At 46.2% G+C, this 20,711-nt stretch overlaps 1 protein-coding gene across 1 annotated transcript; it reads right to left on the reverse strand.

Annotated features, from left to right (window-relative positions):
• Positions 1-7,675: 7,675 nt before the first annotated feature.
• On the reverse strand, positions 7,676-20,605 carry LOC116955945 (fibroblast growth factor 20-like). Its single transcript, XM_032977308.2, has 3 exons — positions 14,180-20,605; positions 11,704-11,807; positions 7,676-10,315 (listed from the first exon to the last, which is right to left on the reverse strand). Exons 1-3 carry the CDS (start codon positions 14,652-14,654, stop codon positions 10,025-10,027), a joined length of 870 nt encoding a protein of 289 aa, XP_032833199.2. The 5' UTR covers positions 14,655-20,605; the 3' UTR covers positions 7,676-10,024.
• Positions 20,606-20,711: the final 106 nt, after the last annotated feature.

Raw genomic sequence — 20,711 nt, forward strand, 5'->3', positions numbered from 1 at the left:
GGGGAACGCTCTTGGACAATAATGAATATTTGTGGGCATCATCAAAGAAGTGGGGATGGGCTGTTGGAACTAGATACAGCAGGCACTATATCAAATCTAAAATAAGGTTAAGACTCTGGATCATAGCAATTCGCAGAATATACAAAATAAACTATATGAGGTTATATATTTGAAGCAGCATAAGGAAATCAAGGTGTTTTACGAGTAAGGTTATTCCACCTAACTCCCACAGTTATTTCAATTGTCAGCATTAAATGAGGCAATAACAGTGCTTCGTATAATTAATAGTTTATTTTATTTGACCACGTCAGACAAATGCAAAAGAGACCAGAGAATCCTCATTTGCGAGAATGACCTGGGTTATTACAATTACTAAAAACATTTTAAACACAAAAAACACATTCAGGTAAATAAAACAAAATCAGAACAAAACTACTGCATTGCACAATGATGCAATACTGTGCAGTTCATATATTTAGTATTGATTCAATACAATCTTCTGTAAAATACGATGACTTGGACAAAATACTCTTTGAACCATTCATTCATAGTAAAATTACATTCGAGAAACCATTATGCATAATTGGAGTAAATAATTGCAGTATTTAGGTGAAGAGGGTACAATTGATACAATTGTCCGTGAAGTCATCCCGTAAGCATGAACGCCAGCGTTGCATATAACTTGTGCTTCAATTAAAAGCACTTAAAACAAACCGAATTTCCTTAAAGGACAATCTTAAGAGGGGTGTTCACCCGAGGCGACCTTGTGAAATTTGGTCGCCGCTGATGTATTCTGGCATTTTCGAAGGTTGCAGCGCCCCCGTCTGTTCTACGAAATGTGAATGGCCGTTACCATAGCTACACAAGTTTATAAGTGCACGCCTGTTGAACTGTTTGTTAACCTTACTCTCCTGGATTATAAGACGCACGCTCCGGAAAGTAAGACGCACCCAAACAAAAGCTTGTGCCCGGTGTCGATAAAGTTAAACAGATCTGGCCTCATGTACTTGTAGATCTAACCGGATTACTGTATGAGAAACCATCTCCAACATTTGCTTTTCAGATACAGGGTGCCGAAAGTGCGTCTTGTTTGTTTTTAACTATTTTTTTAAATTTTTATTTTACCCGGGTAAGGCCCACTGAAGCTATGTAGCTCTTGTTCAGAAGCGATCTGGCCACCAAAGTTAATGGCCGTCCATAAATGACGTCACGCGATTTTTTGACCCCCCCCCCTTCGTCACACTTCGTCACAAGAAGTCAGACCCCCCCTCAAATATGACGTCACAAAGCTCTGCCCCCCCCCCCACTCCCAAAAAATAAAACATGCTTCAAATCGCTTTAAACTATTGTAGTGCGTATTTAATGTGGCGCTGCACTCTGATGTTGTAGGAGAAAACATTGATTAAAAAGTCTATTTAATTAAGTAGAACGTGTTGTCTATATTTATTTAAAATTGCGCGTTTTGATGTGACGTCACATTTCTCAAACCCCCCTCCTCGTCACACATCGTCACAAATGTCTGACCTCCCCCCCAGGTGCGTGACGTCATATATGGAGGGCCCCTTAGCTCAACGAACTGACATCACGTGGCAATGTAGCGCAGCCAAGCACTCGAAACGCGTGTTTCTAAATGTGGAGACGAAAACCCGGAGGACCCGGATCATGAGAAGTCAACAATGGTTCTGCTTTGGAAAAATGTATCAGTGCCATACGAATGTGGAATTTACACCTTTTAGATTAAGGCTGGCAAAGTAAATGAGAACCCATTACTGGCTGTGATATCTACCTCTGAGCTTAACAGACTTTAGGAGCAAGTGCTGCTAGCGAAGCACCTATGAAGGCCGGCACGGCACACAACGCGGTGGGTGGCCAGTACCACGCCCGGCCGCCTTTGTCTCCCGAGTGGCGATGTTTACACACCGCACATCGTACTCATTTGAGGCTGAGTCAACCGAGGGGAGGCCCAGGACCGGTTCAGATAATTGGCACCTGGTGTTGGACACGAGCGGAAATCGAATCCAGGTCGCCAGGTTTGTAGCGCAGCGTCGCGCTAACCGATACGCCACCCCTCCACTTGGACAGCCATACGTTTCGAATGTGATTTTGGCTGCCTAGAATATGCTTGAATTTATATTCTGGCCGGCTGGAATTGGCTTAGCTTAGCTATTATAACTCACAGCTTGGCGAAGAAGAATTCGCAAATATAATCACAGAATCCCATTATATTGTTCAAGGGCCTGCTTGAATCCCATTCACGTTCATGGATATTTTTTAACATGGGAATCACCCGTAGAAAACCTCTGATTCTTGCAGGAATCATCCAGGGAGGAACCATAAGAATCTGATACGATACCTGCAGGAATCTCCCTGCCATGAATATAGAATAAAGCACGACTATTCATTTTATATACACTCCATGAACAAACCAATCATAATATACACGCTAATATACCGTACATACACCAGTGACACCACAATGCCTGGTAAACATTTGCAACAAGCACATACCGTGGCAGATGCTACACATAACATAGTGATACACCATTCATACCATGCAGCATAAACATACCTCATACATATCGTAAACACATAATAAACACACACCAGACATACCTGGTTAGGGAGCCTTTGATGGGCGTCTGGGCTGAGTCTAATGGACACCTGCTCAAGAAAGTTGGGCTGCGAGTCTGGGCTAGGAGACTATTCAGGGAGTCTTCTACGAGAGCCTAAAACGTGAACCAGTGATGGAACCTGGGTTTTGGTGTAAGGGAGCCTCGCTTGAGAGCCTCAAATATTGTGAAATGGAAACGTGGAACCGTGTATTAGAGAGAGCCTGGGTTCTGTCCTTTGGGATTGTGTACCCGTGTCCTATGGGATTCTGGGCTGTGTCCTATGGGATCCCAGGCTCTGTGTTATGGGATCCCAGGCTGTGTCTAATAAGATCCAGGCGTCCAGCAGTGGAAATACCTGAATCCCAGGGGTGCGCGGCACGCGCTCTCTTTAATCTCCACGTTTTAAGACTTATTTTATTTTTAATATTTTATTTTCGGCCCAAACGCACATTCTTCACGATTTTCATTTTTTTTATCGCCGCTCCCCTATAATCCATACCTTATTTTTGGGCAGTGGCCACTGATTAGATAATACGTGAAAATATTTTTACGCGTGCAGTTTCTGTCCGTATATTGCGCCGTAGAATAAACCGTAGATATTTTTGTTTACTGAAAAGTGTTGTTTTGCTCGTTATGGGAATATTAAATTCCGTTTTAAAAATGGATTGCTGATGGGATAAGAGAGATGTGTGCTGTACTCAGCATGCGGGTTTGCTGCGATATAATTATTCGCGGTATGATGCGATATCAATTGTTTTGGCGTTACCATTCAACATAATTACAAAACCCCCCATGGATAGATATCAGCACCTGCTCTGGATATTTGCTCCTACCACCTCCGAAAAGAAGCCAAAAATTACGATAACACACATTGTAGGCTATAATCAATATTTTTTTATACCATTTCTCAGACGCAACGAAGACATGTTCGGGTTCAAAGTTGACCCCAAAAGGGCTTGTGTTGTCTTTTTTTCCTATAACTCACAGATATGGTTGTTAAAACGGCAACTGTGTGTACAACCGTAGCTTGTTCTTGGAAAACGTTGACCTTTAAGGTGTTGTTAGCCTTAAGGTTACGTTGTATTCTTTCAGACGATCCATATCCAGTGTGGTGTGTACACACACTACGCACGCACAGTGTTTAAGACAAATATTGCAGGACCTTTGCAGTCATATTGCTTTAATTAAGTCCGTGCTGCGGAGAGGGAACACACCCACCTGCCCTCTTGCTAATAACACAGCGAACAAAAAAGAGTGCACGCGTTTTTTTTTTTAAAACATCGGACACGATTTATTTCATTATTGGCACAATTTTGCGATCATTGTAGAAACGTATTCAATAAATATCACCGGCCCGCACACCACCCCGCCCTCTCCCCAATAACCCTGTTTGACAAAGGTGTGTGGCAGCATCGTAGTTGGGGGACACACCACTGATGAGCCTTAACAGGGGTGAAACCACGTAACACACTTGTTATGTCGGGCGGCAGGGCCAGTACTGCTCATGTGTCGCATCAAAGAGTGAAACAGGTACGCATTTGAAATTAACGGTATGGGACATACACGGCAATGCTGATGGTACTTAATAACGGTAAAACCAGCAATAATACAGCCCTCAGGTCAAGCAGCAGAGCCACACCGCACTGATGATAATAAAGGTGAAACCAGTACACAGCTATCATAACGTAGGGAAAAAAAGGTATATACGAATTAAACCAGTACGCGCTTGTTACGCACTGGTGATGAATAAAAATGAACGTAATAAACAGTCCCCGTACTGCCCTTTCCTGGCATTAAGTTTTAGAATATGAGATTAAGTGTTTTGTTTAATCCTGGTGGCTGACAATCGGGCTGCTGTGCACATTCACACCAGCAGATGGTGCGGGTTTCTCCCACGAAGTCTTAGGCGGTCTGGAATTATATTGATTCACAAGCAGTAATTGCATGGCGAATCAACCTCCATGGCTTATGCATAATAGTACAGCTTTACCCACAATACGGTCATAAAGGGCGCTTATCCACTAGACAACACAATTCGTTTTTTTAAAGGGCATCCGGGGAGATAAAACTTGGCTTTTACAAATTCACCCCCAGGCCATAAACACTCCAGGCGTCTCGGACCATAGTTAATCTCGCCCATGCTATCGATTGATCAATCGGTACTCGTGCAGCAGTTATTACAACCTGTCATCATGCAACAGTTTACAATGGAAAGAATCGGGGGGAGTAAAACTGCGTGACATTTGCAACTGATGCTGGACGTGATTTAGCCAGAAGAAACTGGCAGACATCGTGACAATAAAGATAATTTGGGCCCCCCCCCCCCCCGAATGTACGCAGGTTGGTCAATCGCCCATCCTCACGATTTGTTTGTCCTAATGCCACATTGCACACATTTGCTTCATGTGCCTAAAATTAAACCCTTACGGCTGCGTCATCGAGAGTGAGTTTTTCGGTACTTGGTATCTACTCATGCAAACTATTCGTACGCCAATTCATTGTCCGATGTTTAAAGGGTTTCAAATAATCGCAATGTGAAATTACATCTTCGGCTATGATTCGCAACTTTCGACACTCTTCCCCTCTCTCTCTCTGCTCCAAAGATGGGCCACTGTCCGAAAGCATAGGCCAAGCGTGGCTGAGCACACCTGTAATAGGTGGTATGGGTCATCCCCGCAAAATTGTGCTTGAGATACCCATTGGAAAGACGAGGAGCCCGGTAAGATGCAACGTTGGACCAACGTTGGTTGACACTGGGCCAATCCTGGTCCTACGTGACATGTTCATTGGAAGGTGGTATGCGGAACATGGTACAGCATGTAGACCGTTGACCTGTGTGGATATTTGAGAATAATCCCATTACAGTGCACACAATGCTCCGGATTCCTCCCACATTCCAAAATGCTCAATTGTGAATTGGCCAAACAAGTTAAACTGGGACCCGATTGAAAAGGGTGGCTCGATCCTCAATTGGTACTTTGACAGGTAAGGAACCTTTTTTTGTTATATGTACAATTCTTCAGTTGTGAAAGCAGTGTAAGGAGTGGCAGCGCGTCTCCGATGTTTTATATCTGCTTAAGGTGATTCAGGCAAAGGGGGAAGGGTCTGCGAGGCCTAGCGTGACCTTGTCCCTGTTGCTCAGTGCACTCATTATAACAGTAATCAAACATTAAATAAATATAATAATTATTAAATTATCTGATTAAATTAAGCAAGCTGTTGAACGTAACGTAATACAGAACCTTAAACGCATTTTACATGTGTTTTTTTCTCATTAGGCATGTTTCTGCAGTCACTTAAAACTTTAATAAAAAAAATAAAACCCCGGGTGAGTTTACTTGACATTCCAATTTTATTACGGTATATTTTAAAACCGCTAAAAGGTCTTTTTACTTTCAGTGTCGATAAAGTTCTTTACATTAAAAATAATAAGAACGCGTGTTTTAGCTTTTGAATTCATTTGCAAACGTTTGTGGTTCGCAATTTGCTGGAGGAGGAGGAAGATGCTGTGTTGTTTAAAACCTGAAATCGACTTAATTGGTCAAATCCCCATCTCGTCAAAATCTTTCTAATTAAACCCATTCTGTCGGCTAATGACCACTTGCTTCTTTGACCATTGGCACTTCAGGTAAAAAAAAAGCGAAAACCAAAATAACTGTGCTTAAAAATTCTAGCCTGAAGTTTGTAAATTAGTTGCAGGGTTTGTAAATAGCTTTTAGTAAATTAGTTGCAGGACTACTGTACATTCACAGAATTTGGGAATGGATCTAACCCTGTTCATCTAATCAGTGTTCAAAATCCCCGTCGACATTTTTGTAGTAACCCGAGTGCCGCCCCGAATGGCACACAAAGGTGGTTAATAGTAAAGGCGCAGCCCTGCAATTACCTGCCCAGGCCACTCGCTGGCAGAAGGGCCTCCACTTAAAGGACCTCTCGACAGCCCCCCCCCCCCACCCCTCCCATCTTGCCTACGTTTCCACACTGGCTTAAACGTCTTGTAAGAGGTGGAGGTGCCCACACTTTACCCCACCGTACTGCATCCTGCCGATCGACCGTCGGTTTGTACCTATTTACACTGCCAGGTTGTACAGGGGCGAGGATGCGTTCAGTTGCCCCACGCGGTGTTATTTCAAGGTGTGTGGCAGCATCGTTGTTGGGGGACACACCACCGATGATCCCTAATCGGGCTGAAACCACGTAACACACTTGTTGTGTCGGGCAGCAGGGCTCCACTGCTCACGTGTCACATCGAAGACTGAAAAGGGTTACGCATTTGAAAAGAACGGTATGGGACATACACGGCAATGTTTATGGTACTTAAAAAAAACGGTAAAACCAGTAATAATGCAGCCCTCAAATCAAGCAGCAGAGAGCCACTCTGCACTGAAGATAATAATAATAAAGGTGACACCGGTACACAGTTGTCATCACGTCGGGCAAATAGGGCTATTCTCCACTGCTGGTACACTCTGTGCACCGCTGATGTGCGCACTGTGTGTGCACCGCTAATGTGCACAAACTGTGCACCGCTGATGTGCACACAGTGTGTGCACCGCTGATGTGCACACAGTGTGTGCACCGCTGATGTGCACACAGTGTGTGCACCGCTGATGTGCACACAGTGTGTGCACCGCTGATGTGCACACAGTGTGTGCACCGCTGATGTGCACACAGTGTGTGCACCGCTGATGTGCACACACTGGGCACCACTGATGTGCACACAGTGTGTGCACCGCTGATGTGCACACAGTGCGCACCGCTGATGTGCACACTGTGCGCACCGCTGATGTGCACACTGTGCGCACCGCTGCCCGAGTCCAATTGCCGCGCTGCTCCGAGTCTGCATCCAATGCTGGAATAAACGGAACCCAAAAACACACACACACACGTGATTCACATGCTCGTGCCACTCTCATGATCATCCCGACATGAGTAGCGCGTTAATCTTGAGTTTGAATCCAATCCCGCAGTGGTGAAGCATCCCCCAAGCCCATACCAAAGGGATCAGAACCACATTCTGAGTTAGAACCCAGCTTTAATAACCTCTCAGGCTATTGCGTTCGCTAATTCTAGTCCAGCAGAGCCACTTTATTATTAGTCATGTATTAAACCTTAATTACAGTATAGTAATCTCTCTGTATATATTAATACGTTACGTATAATACAACGTACCTTAAATATGCATAGATATCCGTAATTTCAAACTAAGTCATTATAGGCGTGATTGGTTACAGCCATATTTGCATCAGAAAGCGAGTGATATTGAGATTACATTAAATACCAGTTATTGATTACACTGACGACAGAACCGATCATTTAAGGCAGTTAGCAAACACAGGAACGGCATAGTCACGATAATATGTTAATATTGCTTAAATTATGCCTTATATAATATCAATGCGGTAATAAATAACGGAGATTATAGCGTTTTAGATTGTTGCGGCCTAGTTGGAATCAGAGCCTCGTCCGAGTGCAGAATGCCTTGGAAGGGTTGGGCTCCAGCAGAAGTCAGAGTTAGAACTACGCTAATTCAGTTACATGTATGAAGAGAACAATAGTACACGCTATCTCGGTGATTATTCGATAGTAATTCTTCTTGAAGCAGATGTCTTGGCTCTGCCACAACATTTAGGGCAGGACGGTGTCCATTGTTGCTGGGTGGTCAAAGGCCACAGTCCTATGAATTACATCTGTGGTATTTAAGTTTAAATAAAGTTTCATATTTAGTGGTATTTTCATTGTTTCTGTTTTATGTGAATTTTTATTTTAATTACATTTATTCCACCGCGCACTTTCACCCGACCTGGGTGATATGGGCCAAGGTAATTTGAAACATTGATGTCACCTTGCATAACCTGCAGAAACGACCCTAACCTCAACTACCCACTCATACGACGCCAGGACCGCTCTTTGTCCCGAGGCAGTGGTCAGAATCGGATGAGGTCATCGCACCTTCACATTCACTCTATATATACGACCTCTTACACACAAAGTGCTCGCCACAAATAAACCACAATACCTTGCTGATCTCGCAAAGGGGCATAGAGCATCACGCAAACCGCGGTCATCCTTGCAGTGGCTTTTGGCTAACCATCGAACAAAGATGGTCACTGCATCGCGCGTTTTCAGATGCGATTCTGCGTCCATCTGGAATGCTCTTCCTTCCAATATTAGGACGCCACTGGAGCTTATGCACTGTTAAATCTAGATTGAAAACGAATTTCTTTAGAATTGCTTTGTGTTGAATTTGTTGTCCTTTCCCCGCACCTCCGATGAGTATGGTTGGCTACGTACGGTGCGAAAGAAGTTCAAATACAGGACATACATACTGCCCAGTAGATATTGAACGTTGGGCCGATATTGGGCCAACGTCGGTCCACCGGTTCAAACCACATGCCAATGATGGCGCAATGTTGCATGTTTACTGGGTAGATGCCGGTATCGATGTCTTATTGTGGCATATGTCGCCCGGCACCAAATGTGTGATGTCTATTGATGTGATTGACCGGTGTGATCGTGTGATTTGCGAGACAGCACATAGCTTGCGAGGCAAAGAACCACAGGAACTAGGAACCAACAGATCCCAGGGTCAGTCGACACAGCCAGATAAATTGACTCATGTTAAAATGATCGAAATGATCGTGTACCATCAGTTAGCATCTCGAACTGTTTTTGGTCCAAGAATATTTTTTTCAGGTTTTTAAAAATATATTAGTGTCATATTTTTCATGTTTTTACGCTTTCCACCCCCCCACCTCCCCAATGTGAATATTCGAAATGCGTATGCACTTCTTCACACCGATGAGACGCATCATCTTGCAACAACTGAGAAGTGACATCACAGGCTTCCTCTGACGTTTTTAAGAAGTCTATCTCGCAGAAAGTGCTCTAACTACTCGACATTTTTACTTAGTCGTGAAGGTGAATTAATTGTTCACACAATGCACCCTTCTGGCTCAGCCTCCGGCCTGGGCTCCACCGAATGAAGTGCAAAACCAGCGGTGAGGTGGTTTCATTTTGTGCTTCGTCGGCGACTTTGCTGCTGAACGGATCGAACTTGCACTGAACAGAAGGAAGGCCCAGATTTGGCAACAGGAGTTGACGCAGTTCACACCCAGCTTATTCTCAGTCCTGCCTCAGGATGACAAGCGCCAAAGAGCCACCCAGCCACCTTAAATCAACTATTTCCTTTCCACCATAAATTCGAGGTTCACTTAACTTAAACAACAACACTGAATTCTGATCAACCGAATACACACTGAATAAATAATGATTTGGGCTCACAAATAATAACAACAATCTGGAAAATGAACGTGTGCACTTTAAGGTGTTGAAGTCAATCGCCAACAACTGGGGGCGACGGTTGCCGACCCTTGACCCGGACAATGCTACTAAACGTTCGTTGTGGGCCATCAGCTGCGCTGCTTGCCGAGCGACCGCACGAGCGCCGCCTGCTCGCGCTCCGAGGCTTCGCTCTCCCCCAGCCGGCCGCCCGGCCCGCCGTCGTTGACAGGACGCGGCAAGAAGTGCGCGTTCTTATGGTGCCGGCGAGTCCGCGTGCCGTCCCGGGGTGAGCCGTCGCGGTTGAGCGCCACGTACAGGCGGCGGGAGGAGAGCGCGTGGCGGTGGGCTGCGCTGGCGTACGTGTTGTACCAGTTCTCCTCGAACTGCTCGCGGAAGATGGTGTCCGACGACATTGCGGCCTGGGGCCACGTACGCGAGACACACACCGCGACCACAAAATGAAAGGTCCGTCGCGTAGAAGTCGTCTTCCGCTCAATGTTGAGCGCTGAGGCGGTGCTCATCTACCGTTTACAGCCAGCACCCCCCCCCCCCCCCCCCCCCCAGCTTCAGCCAGTAAACAGTAAATATGTCAATGTCGGCCCAACGTGGACATTGTCGTTGGAAACGCTGGACCAACGTTGAGCCCAAAATTCCATGTTTACTGGGGAGCCAGTGGCATAAAATCCACAATCCTATGGTGGGTATACGGTAAGTCTATTCATAGTGCTACCACTGTTGACTGCACCACAAAGTGGTACAGTAGTCGGTGTGTAGGATCAATGGCAGAGTGAGCGTCTCAAAATCATAAAGTTGCGAGTTCACACAGCGAGGTGTGGTGCAGACCACACCGTGCCATCGTGCACTGTTTGGGTATTAAATGTATCGATGGGTGTTTCAAGTTTAATTTATTAGGCATAGCCCTGTGAGCCATGCGGCTCTTGAGTCGGGTGCAACCGCAACAAACAAAATATGAACAGAGAAACATCTTAAAGCGACGACGTGCAACAGAAACATCCTGGATAAACCAGCAAATCTTCCAGAAAATAAACACCGTATTACAACGCTGTGTGAAAAAATCCCATTGTGATGCAAGACAAACAATAACAACCATAAGACAATTTAGATTCAAGTTATCAGGCCAACTCTGCACTTCCGCAAGAAACATGGCTTAACCATATGTTTTAGAAATCACCAAAATAAAGCTATAAAATACAATGTAACAACAGTAATCATAGGAACTTTGATTAAAATTTAACAATAAACGATATACATAACATGTACGAACAAACTTGCAGCCATATCTGTCAGCATGACACTCCCTGTGTATGATGTGTGAGTGAGTCAATGGTAGTGAGTGTATGATGTGTGAGTCAGTGTATGATGTGTGAGTCAGTGGTAGTGTGAGTGAGTGTATGATGTGTGAGTGAGCGTATTATGAGTGAGTATATGATGAGTGAATCATTGTATGATGAGTGAATGGGTCAGTGGTTGTGTGAGTGTATGATGCGTAAGTGAGTCAGTGTATGATGTGTGAGTGAGTCAGTGTATGATGTGTGAGTGAGTCAGTGTATGATGTGTGAGTGAGTCAGTGTATGATGTGTGAGTGAGTCAGTGTATGATGTGTGAGTGAGTCAGTGTATGATGTGTGAGTGAGTCAGTGTAAGATGAGTGTATCACGGCCTCCTCCACGCCATCGCGGCCTCCTCCCCACCATCGTGGCTAACAGCACTTGCTCCAAAAGTCTGTGAGAGGTAGGCTATTTGGGGGCCATGTGTTTGTGCTTGCGTTTGTGTGTGCGTGGACTCACTGTTGCATACAGCTCTCCGCGCTGGTTCATGGCGAGGTACATGCCCGTGTGCGCCCCGCGGATGTTCACCAGCCCCACGGCCACGCTGATGAACTCGAGGATCCCTGCAGAGACGGGGCCACATCTGTGAGCAACGATCACTTCAGCGAGTGCACAGTGGTCGGTGGAAACAGCAATTGGCTGGCAGTAGGTTTGTTATCATGAGCAGGGGACAGCATTTCACAGTCCCCAGGTGGCACTGGTGCATCCATAACACACGTGCACACACATCCCTTTTGTCAATCCACTGCTGGACGAGGGCCTCCTCATGCCGCGTGGGTCGTTGTGCAGGTTATTCGGCCGTACTTCACTGCGCCCGTCAGTGCATGTTGGTGATGGGCAATGAGCGCAGACATGGGGCCATAGTATAATACAACAATTAATTTTACTGCACTGCTCTCAGCCTATTACACCTGCTTACTTTGCCGCCTCGCACCTCTTCCAAGACATCTGCGAAGAGGTGGGAGTACCCACACAAAACATCTGGCAAGCATGGAAGAGTAGGCCAAATACCCTCTATATAGCTCTCTCTGGTGCAGTCCTTCAGCCAGTCGTGGCGTGAGCGAACAATTGGCAGGGCTGCACTTTTCCCTTCTGCCTTTTAATATAATTGTGAATTCTGATGTTTCCAAACTAATACATGACATCGTGATGAGAAAAGGCTCATTTGAAAATTGTAGTTCCCAATATATATACACACACACAATAAGTTATCGTGAGGATTGTCATATATTCATTGACCGGAATTCCAACAATATGACATGGAACAACACGTTCAGTCGTGTGCACGATCACTCCAGACCCAGACTACGTCGAGCACATGGTTTCACCTATATCACAGTTATTGGGAAATATTTTTTTTTACCCACAGCACTTAAATTCAAAGTCTGCAGAGTCTCCTGGCATGGGCGCTAGCCCCCGCGAGGGACACCCAACCCCAGGGCACGAGCTGAGGAACTCAAAGAATTTGGCTCGGTGTCACATCATGGCCATTACAAACGCCCCCGAGCGATGTAAAAACCCAACCCGGGGCTTGAACCCCCTCCCTCCCTGATCCAAAGAGGTTCAACGTGAGGTTCACAGTTATCTTGATATGGTCGTTGTGATCCCACAGATCATCATATACTCCTTCACTCAGCACTGTCATCTTTGCAACGTTTTATAAAGTGGCGGTAGCAGCAGCAGCAACGAGGGGTCCTAGACGAGACATGCGGCAATACCCCCCCACCGCCCACTACGGCCTAAACCCTCGCAGCGAATCAATACATTTAAGAATCTATTCTTTCTAACTCTTTCCAACTTGGGTTGACAGCGTCAATGCATCAGCTTTGTCCATCTGTCTGAAACGAAGAAGGGGGCACGATAACTCCCGTAAAAATGATCTGGTACGAACGAAACGCCAGTTTAAGGTTGTGTTGCCATTAACGAGTTGCCATGTAAAAAAAAAACCCCAGTCAAATTGATCAAAGCGTTGCCCCAAGTTTGGAGAGCCATACGCCGCGCACTAAAACGACCCACTTTGACATCCTGGCCCTTGTCCGTCTCGTCGCAGCCTACAGATGTTACCGCTTCCCGTCTTGCCCCGCATGGGCCCTGCCGTTATTATCGCTGATTAAAGACAAACACTGTCAGGTATCGGAAGCTTTAAGTGAACGGAGAAAAAAGCAGGCTTCCAAAATTACCGTGAGCTTTATCCAAGATTTTAGGAGTGTTTCTTAACCACGTCTGGCACAGTCTAATAAAACTTGAAGGGAAAAAAAATCCACCAGGCATGTACTAAAAAAAAAGACATAACAACGCAACAAAGTGTTTAAAACGAAAAGAAAAATCCCCTGTAAAACACCTGCAATGCATGAGGGTTTTAGCAGTCAAGGAAGATGATGCCCATCGGTTTCTCTGCTTTAACGCACACTACTGGGTTCGCAGGCAGAGTAGCGGGGCAGAATACCTGACCTCGTATTCTCCAATGCTCATATTGTCCCAAGATTACCACAGGAGAGTGTTGTGAACGTACCGTTTCGCGTTCAATTGGAAATCAATTGGAAATGAGAAGGCACGCTTCGGGGATTTTTGTTAACCGTGGATGTTAAGGATCATTGGACGCCCTTGCCTGCAGGCACGCAGCCTCTGAGGCTCTGGTGCCGCTCGCACGCATGACCCCCACTGCCCGGGAACCCTTCTCCCCGTTTCAAAACGTACGCAGAAGGGTGTACAAAAAGCGTTTCAGAGCCTTTGTGTATTGTCACCATCAAAATAAATTAGAGCAAAAATGTTGACCTACCAACTGACAGGCAGCAGCGAGAAATACACGAGACAACTGGAGACAACTGGAGACACGGTGGTGTCATCATCACTATTGGGGCTCGTCAGTAGAGTGCGGTCACCAAATGCCGACCGCTCGCAAAAAAAAACCGCTCTGCCTCCGGTATCCACTTACCGAATCGGCTGTGGTCCCGGCGCGTGCCGTGCACCGTGCCGTTGGGCAGCAGGGTGACGTGGAATCCAGTGCGGCAGTAGAGCTGCCGGCGCCGCATGACGCCCTTCATGTGGAGCAGGCCCCCTCCTCCGGCTGCTCCCAAGATGCCCATTCCGGCGCCAGCGCCGCCAACGACGCCGCCGCCGCCCCCCTCCGCTCCGCCGCGGCCCATGTGCTCGCTCAGGGACATCACGTCGGCGAGGTGGCCGCTCTGCTGCTGGAGGCCGGCGCTGTGGTGGAGACCGGCGCTCTGGTGGTGGTGGTGGTGGTGGCTCACTGGATGTTGATGGTGGTTGCCCTGCATGCTTTGTAAGAGTGCGCCCAGTGGCTCGCTGGGTAGAGATGTCATTACGTTGGCCGGGATTCCGTTGGTGGCGGCCGCGAGGGCCTGCAGGGCTGAGGTTATCTCTGCGATGGCCGGCATTGTTGTGAACATGCAGAGGTAAACGATGCGGGTTTGTGTTTAAGACAAAATGATGCCGGCGATGCAGATGTCTTGTTCGCACGAAGGTTGACGGGTGAAACTTGACTGCTTGCCCTTGAACAAATTGTTCTCGTCTGAAGAAATCCACGTGTGTTGGAAGCTGTCTTGTTTGTTATTGAAACCAGAATATTCGTGAGTCACTGTCCCTGGATTCTTAAGTGGTGGTTGAGGGAGCAGATTCTGTTTGGATTCCGTTTGATTCTGTTGGGTTCGGATATGGATAGACAATTGTATGGATTTTCTGGAACTGTGTGTGATTCACAATCAAGTCATTAAACTTGGAATTAACTTTATTTGAAGATTTCCAATTTCAATGCCCAACCAACAAACATCACACTTTATTCTTGACAATGAATTGAGTGTTTGCAGATTATTTTTGAATTCACGAATGAAATTATAATCAAGAAATAAAAGTGCCTAGTTGTATCCAACGCTTTTAAATGTTCTCACGTATAATTTGCTGTGAACACTATTGAGTCAGGCGCATCCACGCTGTGTCCCGCCTACTTGTATCCTCAGAAGTCTGAGTAAGCTGTAACCCTTTTAGTTTCCCTTCAGGGCTGAGTCAAAATTATTTTATTGGGCGTCAATTCAGCCCTCGTACAGACGCTGTTGGCCGTGTGCAGTCCAGCTAAGGCCTGCCGCAGGCCTCAAATTTATACTGACGTTAAGTTAGTTTATGAACTATAGGAAAAACATGTTTCAATTTAATAGAAGAGATGGCTTGGTAGAGAAGACGTTTGGAAGAATCTGGAAGATCTGGTCGTTCTACGTCTGGGAAGAAACGTTATGATGGTTGAGAGTAAGACACCATCCACGAGTTTCTGGAGACCTTGGATTGAGATGGCCAAACTGGGGTTTTAAAGCACTCGGGACACTTTTCAAAGGTTTGCCGAGTACAGGCCTGAAAGGCTATGACCCCAATTGGCCAGCACTAATAGTGAAATAGCAGATGTAAATGTTGTCGACGTTTCTTTGAACAAGGCTATATAAGCCAATGTACACTGACGATGAAAACGAGTCTGACACCAGAGAATGGAGGATGATGGTGGTGATGATCTTGGCTGCGATTAATGATCGATCATAACGCCTGCCGGGCACACTGCCTTCAAGTCCAATGAGAGACAAGTGGAGGGTGCCGTCGCCCGGGGGGCTTTCGTCGATCGATGTTTTGTTGGGCCGCAGCGATCAGAAATCCAAGCTGCACGTGGTGACTTGGCGTGAGCGTCACGGGGTCACACGAAGTCCTAACGGGGTCGCAGTCACACTCGGGCCACTTGCCCGTTCCATTCAGAGCCGAGGTATGGCCATCGTCACGGGTGTATAATATTGGGCAAGGAGGGCGTGGAGGAAGTAGGTCAAATACGAGGAGGACAGTCGAAATAAAAGTGGGATAAATATTAGGAGGGCAAAAGAACAGGAGTATGAGAAGACCTAAGATATGAATGTAGAATCAGGAGCAGGATAAAGACTTAAGGTGATGCAGGCAGGAAGGATGAGAATGGGGAGGACCCAGGTGGCTAATGATGACGAGGAGGCTCAGGGTGAGGAGGAGGCGGCTGAGGATGATGACGACGATGACTGTTCTGTTAGTGTTGTGCGTTCGCGCGGATTTTCTGGCCGGGGAGAGGCACGTGGGCTTGCGGATGAGCGTGTGTCCACCCAGTACCTGCAACCACGTGCACAAAACAAACACGCACAGGTCAGTGCTGCATCACCACGGATACAGAGTAGCCTGTCTCCATAGAAACATACTCAGTAATGTGTCTCCATGGAGACAAACAGTTACTTGTCTCCATAGAAACATACTCAGTAATGTGTCTCTATGGAGACACATCCACCTATCTCCATAGAAAAATGCTCAATAATGTGTCTCCATGGAGACAAACAGGTACTTGTCTCCATAGAAACATACTCAGCAACGTATCTCCATGGAGACACATTTGTTTTGTCCCCATAGCAGCATATTCAGTGATGTGTCTCTATGGAGACACACGGAGTAGCCTATCTACAGAAACACACGAGTAATTCGTCTCCATGGAGATAGACCATCAATGATTATCCGCATGGTTACCCACGGTCATCACCGCATCTCCATGGAGACGCACCATTTAAATAAGTATACATAAAGGACACACTTAGGTTATGAGCGTGGTTAATACAGACAGTCATAATAATACAATACAAGAATATATCATTACAGTTATTCTATGACATAGCCATCATGGTGTCTGCGTCATAGACTTCCGAGCAACGTGATCCATAAAACTGTTGTTACAACTGAAAGTGATCGTTCCATTGCAGCGTTGCAAAGCGAGCCTCTCTGGCCTTCACGTGGAGCTGACGAGCACGTGACAGGGACTGAAGCTCATCGCTGAACCCGTCCCTTGTCACGACGAGAGAGAGGAGAGAGCAGCTTTAGAGCTCCTCTCCTCCCACCCGCCCCATCGTGCCCCACGTGCATGGCTAGCAGCATTGCCAGATGGAAGGTTTTACCCCTATACCTAGAGATTGTGTTCTTGGAATTAGTTCTATATGGGGAGGGGTGGATGGAGGGGTTCTGATTTTTTTTTTAAACCATCTGGAGGGAATTGCCGCGGGCCGATGTCTTGTTTTGCTGACCGGTTGGGTTTTGCGTCTGTCGTTGTTTGCTTTGTTTGATCCCTCCTTTGACGCGTAGACGGGTTTTGTTTTGTTTTCAGAAAATTAAGTGGATGTTTGAAATAACCGAAGAGTCATTTAAAAGTGGATCTTCTCAAGTATAGCAGAGTTGATGGGCTCAGCTTAATCACCGATGACTGCACGCAATTTTTTTTTATCAATTTACATTTTCTCCTTCATTTCATTTGGCAAAAATTCCAGCTCTAACAATTACACGATCAGCTTGGCAGTGATACTATACGAACTTCAATTTCAGTGGAGGGGCAGGTGGAGAATGCGTTGCCCCCTACTGCGTGGAACAGAGCTTGATGGGATCTCAGAGGTAGTTCTGTGGCATCCGCTTCTGCGGGCCGTTCTCTAACACGAAGGATGGCACTGCTGTGTGAAAAATCCGAATGGTTACTTCGTCTTCACGGCATGACACCGATTGCAATAAGTGGGATAAAATGGGGGGGAAAGTTTGATAATAACTAAAGCAATTAAAACGTATGGGATATTTTTTGGCGGTATCAAAGTTTAACAAAAGTAAGTATGGGGTTTAACCTTGCTGGAACTCAAACAGGCGTTCAGATGTTCAAACAGCAACCAGATATATTAACAGAACATGTTCGCATATTTTGCCACAAGCGCTGTGTGCAGTTAATGCAGACTTGATTCCTTGCAAAATATATCCATTTTGTGTTTGAACATCTTAACACCTTTTGTATTGCCAGTAAGGGTAAAACGTATGTTTATGTTTCATACTAGGTTGTTTTAAAATGATGGACCCAATTTCAAAGCAGTATAATTTCACGATGGCAACATGTTACAATTACACAAAAAGTTACAAACGGTTTAATGAGTTATCAAGTTTTACTAACCATTTTATAAATTTTTATAAATGCTCTATGCGCCCTCCACCTGCTGTACGGACAACATCGAGAGGATAGTTGAATTCGTCCCAAACGCCTCTCTTCTCACGTTTCCCTCTGAGGTGCGTGGTCGCCTTGTGCTCTTCCCCTTACATAAACAGCAGCCCGTTTCCTCAAATTGTCGGTACCAACGACATTGGCGGATCAATGCCAAAACGCCGTTGAAACGCACGCTGCACCGCAATTATGGATTCAGTCTTGCCGAACTGCAGAAGGCGAAACGCCCCTTGTGTTGTGGCGGTCACCGTCTTGCCAATGACTGAGGCTAGGGGCTGTTTGTGCGCTGGGGTCACCATCTAGAGAATGACTGAGGCTAGGGGCTGTTTGTGCGTTGCGAGAGGCATCATTTGAAACTCTGTGCCCCGCCCTCTCTATGCCCCGCCCTCTCTATGCCCCGCCCTTTCAAGTGGTAAGAGTTTCATTCATGGGCAGTTCGTGGTTGCAGAGATATCGCGATTTCAAATCGGGTCCATCTCTTTTAAACAACCCTGTACTTTGATACTGGCAAAAAAAAGTCTCATGTTATCGCTGCTCACCCCAGCAATAAATGATCTGATACGTGTGGCATTGTCGTTGTACTGTTCGTCTCTTGGCGTTGTTCCCTGGTCTGACACTGGCAGTGAGACGAGGCCATAGAGAAAGCTTTCTCTGGTGTAGGCCAATCAGTTTCAAAGACAATGTTTATGTTATCAGAGCATGTTTGTTTGCATGTTCACCATAAGTACTGTGTGTGGTTAATGCAGACTCGATGCCTTGCAAAAGGTTCCTATTTGGTGTTTGAACATCTTAACACAACTGTTGTATTGCCAGAAAGTGTAAAACTTATTCTTATTTTTCAAAATTACTGCGGTAAACAGCTCCGCATCTTCAGTTGGGATTTGCTTTTTCCATCTGGCAAATCTGGTGACCAATGTCCTTTGGTGTCAGTACGTTGTCAAATGCACTGAGTTTCAAATTTAAAATAAGCAGGACAATGTACTCCCATTATAATCCCATAAAATATTAACTTAATTTACCTCATTCTAAGTGCACATGAGGAAAAAAATTGCCTCGTGGGAAGGTATAATTTTACTCTTATTTTATTATAATTACATTTTCCACATCTGTGAAAAAATATGTGCTTGAAAGAGCCTGATGGCTCATCGGATTCCTCCGGTATAAATACATTTTCTGATTCTGAACAAAACGAGCATGAACACAGAACCAGGATAGAAGGTGTCGCCACATCAGTTTAAGACGGATTCATTTCAAAACCCTGGCTGTGATTTAGAGCAGAGAAGAGTTGCAGAGGAAAGAGAGAGGAAGAGGGAGAAATGGTGAAAGAGAATGGGATCATTAAATATCTTGAGGGGGTAAGATGATCAAACCAACGATAAATTAGCAAGTCGGACCCACACCATCCTCAAGGCATCCAGCGATCCCCGTGTGAGAGAGACTCCCACAATGTTCAATTACTCCTCGTACCCCGTGTTCCGCCAATGTTCTAAAGTGGGAAGATCTGGAGTTTTCCACTGGCTCAATTTGCAGGAGGAGGCTGAAAGGCACTGATGGGAATTTTCATAGAGGGTCCCGTGGGGAGAGGAGATGAAATCACGAGTGAAGAAATGCCCAACAGGCACGTGTGACTATGGAGGGAGGGGTCACGGTGTCCCTAAAAATGAATTGACAACAGAACCATAAGGTATGGGAATAGGTGTGTATGGGCTGGTTGGAGTTTTATTTTAATGGCTTATCAATTGTTCAAATTTATTATCGACATGGCAGCTGCATGGGTTAGCCAGACACTCGTGAGTCGCTCATTCCTTGCTATCGCCTCTGCCGGCGATGACGCAAACACCAACCACCGTATTCTCCGGATTATACGACTCTCCGGAAAATAAGACGCACTCCAAACGTGTTCCCGGTATACAACTCTCAGCACGAAAGACAAAGACCGCCCGCATAGCCTGAACAGACGTGCTGTTGGTGAGCACCAATCAAGGCCGGCAGGGCACACGATGGCGTAGGTGGCCAGCACCACGCCCGGCCGCCTTCGTCTCCCTAGCGGTGATGTTTACACACAGCACCAGGTACCCGTTTGAGGCTGAGTCGACCTAGGGGAGGCCCGGGACTGGTTCAGATAATCGTCAGAGCATGCACACACACACACATACGCACCTACTGGCTTATACGTCCTATTCGCGCGACAACAGCCACGTGCCCGGACACACACCGCGTCAGCGTCCTTGGTGGTGGCCGCGTGTGCGCATTTCAACCTGCGCATGGCATGAGAGAGGCACGGCTCCTCCGCAACTTTTGTACGGGAAAGGAGCAAAGCAAGCAAGTCATAAGCTGTGCCCCCCCCCCACCCCCACAGATAATATCCTTCATAGCCACCCCCTCCCGTGAAGACTCGATATGACATAGCCCCCCCCTATCCTTGACTACTTGCCCCCTC

The sequence above is a fragment of the Petromyzon marinus genome, chromosome 3 (assembly GCF_048934315.1).
Source record: "Petromyzon marinus isolate PM22_M1 ecotype Great Lakes invasive population chromosome 3, UKy_Petmar_22M1.pri1.0, whole genome shotgun sequence".
Taxonomy (NCBI): domain Eukaryota; kingdom Metazoa; phylum Chordata; class Hyperoartia; order Petromyzontiformes; family Petromyzontidae; genus Petromyzon; species Petromyzon marinus.

Coding starts and splice junctions, on each gene's coding strand:
- LOC116955945 (XM_032977308.2), bottom strand. CDS start 14,654: ATGTTCACAACAATGCCGGCCATCGCAGAGATAACCTCAGCCCTGCAG. Junction 11,808..14,179: donor CCGGGACCACAGCCGATTCG/GTAAGTGGATAC, acceptor CCGTCTCTGCAG/GGATCCTCGAGTTCATCAGC. Junction 10,316..11,703: donor GCGGAGAGCTGTATGCAACA/GTGAGTCCACGC, acceptor ACGTGGCCCCAG/GCCGCAATGTCGTCGGACAC.